At 44.1% G+C, this 8335-nt stretch overlaps 1 protein-coding gene across 2 annotated transcripts in view; it reads left to right on the top strand.

Moving 5' to 3' along the window:
* TMEM225B (transmembrane protein 225B) overlaps positions 1-6515 on the top strand; it is a 28039-nt gene extending 21524 nt beyond the window's left edge. For both annotated transcript variants that reach the window (XM_044233770.1, XM_044233771.1), the window contains 3 exons: positions 904-1050; positions 1850-1987; positions 6159-6515. In XM_044233770.1, the coding sequence (XP_044089705.1) occupies positions 904-1050; positions 1850-1987; positions 6159-6334 (461 nt within the window). In that variant the 3' untranslated portion in view covers positions 6335-6515. The remainder of the gene's footprint in view (positions 1-903; positions 1051-1849; positions 1988-6158) is intronic.
* Positions 6516-8335: the final 1820 nt, after the last annotated feature.

Raw genomic sequence — 8335 nt, forward strand, 5'->3', positions numbered from 1 at the left:
TCCGACCCAGTTGATGCCCTCAGTTGCGACAACTAAAATGACCTCTTAGCATGGCCAGATATCCCTGGTGGGGGCTATAAAACTGCACCCGATTGAGAACCATTGGTTTAACCCCAGAGTAGATTCTAGAACATTTGGGTCTTTAGCAACACCTTTGTCTTTTTGTCCCACCCCTAGCTGTCCATCTCTCCGTGCTTAGGAGGGGGTACAGATGTGTTTTAACGTGTGTCTGAGTCATGCCAATAGTAGGGGATCATCGAGACCCTGGCTCTGCCATTTTAGATCTGTTTCATTACTTCTGTTAACTGGGATAAATAAATAAGGATTACCTCCCCACTCCCCCCAGAGTTCAGAACATCTTAACCGCATAAGTTCTGATTTTCTACCAAGGGCTTATTTCAGTGTGACCAATACTGATACAATTCTTCACATTTCCACACACAACTTTTTTTTTTTTTTTAAAGATTTTTATTTATTTATTTGACAGAGATCACAAGTAGGCAGAGAGGCAGGAGGAAGCAGGCTCCCCGCTGAGCAGAGAGCCCGATGCGGGGCTCGATCCCAGGACGCTGGGATCACGACCTGAGCTGAAGGCAGAGGCTTTAACCCACTGAGCCACCCAGGCGCCCCCACACACAACTTTTATAATTTTTATTGTTTATTGAAAAGACCGTTTGTCCATCTAGGTTTTTTTTTTCCCCATACACTTCCATGTCATGGGGAACAACATGTTGGAACCAGAGCCTTCTCGGAGGCCAAGTGGTGGGGTTGGATCCGTGGTCCCAGGCCGCACTGTGGGACAAGGGTGGCGAGCTCCGGGCCCTTCTCTGCAGGCTCTTCGGGGCTCTGTCCCCGGTCACGGGTCAGGGTTTCCAGCTGCAGCCCAGCTTCCCTCCCCCGCAGTGTACATCATTCTCGGCCGCGTTTTCCTGCTGTCTGCGGTTGTCCTGTCTTTCCTCACCACCTTCGTCCTGGTGTCCTTTGCGTCTCAGCTGTTTCCCAGGACCTGGAAGCACAATCTGATGTCAGCCTTCATCAGCTTCCTCACAGGTGTGGAAGAGGCAGGCAGGCCTTGTCCTCAGGCAAGCCTCGGCCTTGGGAAGGGGTCAGGGTCGGGGGACCCCAAAGCAGGGAGATGGTTGGTTTCTGTGATGTCAGGAGAGAGGGAATTTTTAGGGCCCCTCTTACCTGCTGCCTTCTCTGAGGCTGCCTGGCCCCCAGGATGACGGTCGCTCTTCCTGGGGGCCGCTTGGCCCCCTGCACTACAGCTAGCACAGCCCTTACTGCGTTGGCTTGGGGTCATCAGTCTGGGGTTCTTTTTTGCCATCATCTCTATCCCAGCTACTGTCATAGAATCTGGTGCAGAATGACAATGTGGAAGTGAAATACAAGTGTTTCTTGGATGAGTGGACGGAAGACACCATCTCGGCCCTTTGGAACCTTTTGACTTTAAAAGGCTGGCCAAGGCCCGGCCCCGGGAGACTCCCATCACAGGGAGAAGGTGGAATGCTCACAGTGGGAGAATCAGGTTGAGTTGCACCCAAAGCATCGCACCCAGGGGCCCCAACTGGAGTCAGCCAACAGCACGGGCACAGAGGGGACCCGGGAAAGGGATTTCTGGTTATGGGGCCCCTGGGAGCTGAGGCATATGGGCTCTGAAATGAGTTAGGATGGAGGCAAAGACAGGCGTGTGGGGTAGAGGTTACGGGCTCTGACGGGGCACAGGTGTGGGCTGGAGAAAACAGCCTCCGCACAGGAGCCCCGGTGTGGACCACGTGCCTCTGTCGGATTAAGAGCAAAGGTGGGAACCACGGGAGGAGAGCAAGAGTGCCTTCCTGTGACCCTGCAGGGGTCTGTGCCTTCCTGGCCTTGTTGCTGCATGCCCTGGAGATCCAGAATCTGAGGATGAAGCCCAGCCCCCCCCAGTTCTCCGTGCAGTGGCCTTACTACGTCCTTTGCTTTGCCATCATTCTGTTCATAGTGGCTGGTGAGTGTCCTGGGGCTGGTGCCCCCTCCCTGCCCTCTGTCCGGATTCCGGAGCCGAGGACGCTCTAGAGCGGTGCTGTCCAAAACTAGTCACTAACTACTTGTGGCTATTTAATTAATTAAAATGAAATTTGTAGAAGTTCAGTTCCTCAGTCATGGTAACCACACTTCAGGTGTTTGGTAACATTATAATGTGCTAGTAACTGCCATATTGATTGAATGGGGCAGATGTGGAAATTTCCATCAGTGCAGAAAGTTCTACAGAACAGCACTGCTCTGGAGCCTCAGCCCTCCCTCTCACTCTTGTCCTCCTTGACTTTAGAACCAACCTCCAGATTTCATATTCTACCTTATTCTGTCCTGACTCCTACAGGTTTCTGTGCCTGTCTCTATCTCTGTCCTGGAATCTGTGATCTTACTCACCTCAACATCACCTTACTGTCTTATCTTCTTTAATTTATTATTTATTTTTTTAAAAAGATTTTATTTATTTGACAGACAGAGATCACAAGCAGGCAGAGAGGCAGGCAGAGAGAGAGGGAGAAGCAGGCTCTCCTGCCGAGCAGAGAGCGGGACTGGATCCCAGGACCCTGAGATCATGACCTGAGCCGAAGGCAGAGACTTTACCCCACTGAGCCACCCAGGCGCCCCCTGTTTTATCTTTATAGACCATCACCATCTATGCCCTCCATCCTATCTGATTTTGTCCTTTTCCCTAATCTTCCTGCTATACTAACCTGACCCATGATGTACTCTATTTTAACTTGATTTTATTATACATTGAATATGTATATGTAATGAATGAATATGTAAAAATATTTATCATGTGTGAAGTAGATAATTAAAAGTAAACTGCATGCGCATTTCCACCATATAGTTTTAAGAATTAGCCATATTTTCATGGAGTCCATGGTTTGTAAGTTACATTCTTATTTATGTGTCACTGAGAAAGAAAAAAAGGATGCCAAGAATCATTAATTAAAGGTGCTATAGTCTGTAAGGCACATCCTCAATTCAGAAACGTGGAAAAAATGGGCTTGTTAATGTTGATGAAATATGATAGAATGTTACGTATCTTTGAAGTCTTCACCCCCTCAACCATGTGGCTCTTCGTGATCTCATCCTCTTGTCTTCCCTCAGACGCCAATTATTCTGAAGTTTCTGATAATCATTATTACTGTACACGCGTTTGTCCTTAATAATTATAGGACTTAGTATTACTTGTTTTAAAACCTTGTATAATCATACTGTGTTTATACAGCAGTATAACCTCCATATTAATGCAAGGAACTCTAAGGTTCATTCATTTTTAACATCTTTTTTTTTTTTTTTTAGATTTTATTTATTTATTTGACAGAGATCACAAGTAGGCAGAGAGGCAGGCAGAGAGAGGGGGAAGCAGGCTCCCCGCCCAGCAGAGAGCCCGATGTGGGGCTCGATCCCAGGACCCCAGGATCATGACCTGAGCTGAAGGCAGAGGTTTTAACCCACTGAGCCACCCAGGAGCCCCCATTTTTAACATCTTAAGTACTTAATTGTATAAACTAAGCTTGTCTGTAGAAGGAGTATGGTATTTCTCTGTGAGAGAATTTTAAGCTCATGGTTCAGTTTCTTTTAATGACTATAGGACCATTAAGCTATTTGATTTCTTCTTGAGTTAGTTTTGGTAATTTATATATTTCTATAGGTTTATACATTTTGTATAAATTTTGAAATTTATTGACATAAAGTTACTTGAAATGTTTTCTTTTTTAACTTTATTTTGTGCTGCATCTGTAGTTATGTGCTTCATTTTTCATACTTAATTTTTTCTTTTTTCATTGCCAGGTTTGTGTTGGATTTACCACATTTTTAGTCTTTCCAAAGGTCCAGCATTTAGCTTTCTTGAACTTTCATATTTTATGTTTGTTTTCTTTTTTAAAAAATTTATTTATTTTTATTTTATTTATTTAAAGATTTTATTTATTTATTTGACAAAGATCACAAGTAGGCAGAGAGGCAGGCAGAGAGAGAGAGGGAAGCAGCCTCCCCGCTGAGCGGAGAGCCTGATGTGGGGCTCGATCCCAGAACCCCGGGATCACGACCTGAGCCAAAGGCAGAGGCTTTTAACCCCCTGAGCCACCCAGGCGCCCCTGGAGGTCCATTTTGATGTTTGATGTTGAATGGAACTTTTCACTTATAAACATTAGATCAAGCTTATTGATTATATTATTTTAATTTTGATTTAGAATTGTTCTAGTTTAAGCTAGTCACAGGAGAATTACTGCGTGATTGTGCAATATGAGATGACCGAAATAGTCAAGGTCACAGAGGCAGAGTAGGATGGTAGTTGCCAGTGGCTAGCAGAGCAAAATGAGATGTTGTTCAATGAATATAATGTCTCAGTTATTCAAGATAAGTAAGTTCTAAAGATGTGCTGTACAACATAATACCTATAGTTAACAATACTGTACCGTGCACTTACAGATTCATTAAGTAGGTAGATCTCATCTTAAGTATTCTTACCATAATAAAAAAATCAAAAAAATTGCTGAAAATAATGAATTTGTTTTTCAAAAAATGGAAATGAGGGGCGCCTGGGTGGCTCAGTGGGTTAAGCCGCTGCCTTCGGCTCAGGTCATGATCTCAGGGTCCTGGGATCGAGTCCCGCATCGGGCTCTCTGCTCAGCAGGGAGCCTGCTTCCCTCTCTCTCTCTCTCTCTGCCTGCCTCTCTGTCTACTTGTAATCTCTCTCTGTCAAATAAATAAATAAAATCTTTAAAAAAAAATGGAAATGATAAAGATACCCAAGTGTATTTTTTAAATGGAGAAAATTACATTAATTTTAAAAGGCTGGGGGAAAAAAGTACAATAGAGCCTACTTCCTATAGGCAGTTCTCAATCTCATTCACTTAGACGACCTGGTTTTTTGTTTTTTGGCTTTTTTAAAGATATTTATTTATTTATTTGACAGACAGAGATCACAAGTAGGCAGGGAGGCAGGCAAAGAGAGAGAGAGGGAAGTGGGCTCCCTGCGAGCAGAGGGCCCGATGCAGGGCTTGATCCCAGGACCCGAGATCATGACCTGAGCCGAAGGCAGAGGCTTAACCCAATGAGCCACCCAGGCGCCCTGATTCTGTGTCTTTTAAGTTTAACAACTGAATGATATGCAGGTCTGTGTCCTTTGGCTGCTGTTTCTTCTGGTTCTTGTTTCTTGGTATGTTTATGAATTCATTTTCCTTGGAAGTTGTTTTCTTTTTTTTTGGTAGAAACTCGTTGAAGCCTGTATTTAAAGTGTTTTTTTTCAAAAAGGGATTTGCATTTGCTCTTGTTTGATGCTCGGATGTACAACTAGCCAAGGATCACAACAGGTATTGTGAATTTGGTTGCAGACCCACAGAACAGCTAGCCTCTGTTTATGAATTCTCAGTCAATACAGGTAACTTTGAAGTTCTAGCTCCATATGGCAGACCCTTGTTAGACTGGTCATTTTGAGCAGGCCCTGGGCTTTTCCTCTCCCTTTGTGTCCCAGATGTCCAAAAGAATGGAAACTCAGGGTCACCTGGGTTGAGTGTATGTCCCTACGGTGAAGGCTGATTGTATGCTTGCTTAAACTCTCTAGGTTTCTGTTTTCACTAGAGTTTTCTTCCTAAGAATGCCTTACCCTGGTGCCAGTTTGATGCTCTATTTACAAATAGGTTTCTGAAGAAATATCTTCTATCGAGTTTTTGGGGTTTTTTTCAGTGGGAGGGTATGTAATCTGCTGTCACACAGAACATACAAGTTGTCCTTTCCTTAGCCTTAACCTTAACACAGCATTTATTATTCACTCAAGCTATCTCCATTTATGACATCAGTTCTCTTCTTCCTTTCTTTTACTTTGCTGGGAGTCTTGAGTGGGGCATCCAGAGGCCTGGATTTTGTGTCTGACCTTCCTCTCTTAAACCTTGTTTTCTTACCTATTAATGGCCGGTTGCTAAGACGCCCTCCAGCACTGGCTCTGGTTCTGTGAGTTTACCCATCTGTTCGTCTGCCTTGCCTTGTGATGCATTCTGTTTTCTGTCTGTCTCTGTAATACTCTCTGTTGGAGGGGAGAACTAGGGAGGTTGGATGCAGGCCAGAGGGGGTCACATTCGAGGAGGGCATTCCTGATGTCACTCCCTAACCTGACCCAAACTTTCGCTGTTACCCAGGTGCCATCTGCCTCTTCCAAGAAACAGCCTACCTTAGCTGCCATTGGTTGCCCAGTTCCCGGAGGAGTATCGAGGAGACCCAGGGCGTTCCCCACCTGGAGAATCTGGAGAGTTTGGGAGGAGACCTGAGCTCCATACAAAAGGAGACACTGCTGAAGGAAGAAACTGTTATCTAGTCCAGGAGAGCGTCCTCCAGGGTCCTCCGCTGTATGAACCTGCGGAGGCCTAAGGGGCAGCTGGTCTGTGTTGCTTCGCTTCCGAGGAGCTTCGTGACTCAGATCAGTGCTCCCCTTCCCTGTACTCCCAGCTATTCTGTCTTGCTTGTATTTGCAAGTTATTAAAAGTTTTTTGAATTAGTCTGTGTTTCCTGACCGTTTTGTCTTTTTTTTTTTTTTAAATTTTATTGATTTATTTGAGAGAGAGAGAGAGAGAGAGCACAAACGGGGTAGTGGCAGAAGGAGAGGGAGAAGCAGACTCCCCACTGAGCACAGAGCCAGATGTTGGGCTCTGTCCCAACGACCTGGGATCATGACCTGAACCTAAAGCAGGTGCTTAACCGATAAGCCACCCAGGCGCCCCCAAAACTCAAAATTTTGATGGAACATTGTGTTGGCTAAGCTGTGAGTTGGTGGGAAGTCACGTGTTGTAGATGGAAGTGCAAAATGACATAACCCCTGCTGAGGGGATTCTTACAATGTGTGCGAAACTGCAGAAGCATTCCTGCTTTAACATTCTCAATTTAATGATTTATCTGACAGATATACCTACACACATGTTTAAAACTGACATAGGTATAGGGATATTAAGGGGTACATTTGTCACATCAAATGAGCAACTCACATGTCCATGAATGGGGGACATGTTAAATTACGTTACATCCACACTAGCTTAAGGGGAAAAAAAAAGAAAATATTAAGGAAAATATACAAATATTAGTATTTGCAAATAAACGCTTGAAGCCTATATGATAAACTAATAAATCTTTGGAGATGGAGATAGATTACGGAATGGGCTGGAAGGAGCAGGTAGAGATAGGAGCAGTAATTCACTGCGGGTAACTTTTTATACAATTTCAACTCACAAAACATGTAAGTGTTTTACCTATTCAAAAACCTGTTGAATTGTAAAAGTTAAATAAGGGTAATATAAAAAAAATCCCTAACTGTCCATACCAGCACTCTGAACTTCTAACTTTCATATTTTTTTTTTTTTAAGATTTACTTACTTGAAAGAGAGTTGGGGGGCATAAAGGGCGGAGGGGGAGAGAGAATCTTAAGCAGACTCCCCACTGAGCCTGACTCAGGTCCTGATCTTAGGACTGTGAGATCAGGACCTGAGCTGAAATCAAGAGTCAGTTGCTCAACTGACTGAGCCACCAGGCACCCGTATAGCCTACACTTCCATTGTTAATGCTAAAACAACTCTCACATCTGTCATTTTACTTTGTCCTGCCAAAGATAGGCCAGGTATAATTATACCCATTTTTTAAATTAAAGAACCACAGAGGTGATGTCTTTTGTCAGATAATTTTCTTCCCCTCTCCTTCTGCCCCTCTGTCTCTTTCTCCCTTCCTTTCTCCCTTTACCCATTCTTTTCTCTCAGGGCCTCATAATGCTCTCAACTCATTCAGTATCATGTTCCTTGCTAGGAAAAAATGCCCTCATTTGCTCGGCATCCCTGAGCTGTTTTCTTTCTGACATTTCCATTTCCCTAACAATCCTTTGGTTATATTCTGACCTCTCAGGGCTATTCTTAATTTTTCTTCAAAAATATTCTCTTTACATCATGGGAAAGAAGGGCCAGTGATGTAGAAAAGCTGTTCCAAATATAAAAGATAAATATATAACTGTGGTTATTAAATAATAAGGCAGGTCCCGACATAGGAGCTAGATTAAAGAATAAGAGTCCAAACATAGAGGCAGCTTTATACAGGGAAAAATAGAGCCTTCAACAAAATGGTGTTGAGAGAAACTTGCTAATTATTGGGAATATGGAAGGCACAGATTTTTTTTTTAAAAGATTTTATTTATTTGAGGGAGTGAGAGAGAGAACGGACGAGATAGAGCATGAGCAGGGGGGAGAAGCAGAGGGAGAGGGAGAAGCACATTCCCCACTGATCAGGAAGCCTGACACAGGGCGTGATGCCAGGACCCCAGGATCAGGATCTGAGCCAAAGG

Source organism: Neovison vison, chromosome 14, assembly GCF_020171115.1.
Source record: "Neovison vison isolate M4711 chromosome 14, ASM_NN_V1, whole genome shotgun sequence".
In the NCBI taxonomy this organism is placed as follows: Eukaryota; Metazoa; Chordata; class Mammalia; order Carnivora; family Mustelidae; genus Neogale; species Neogale vison.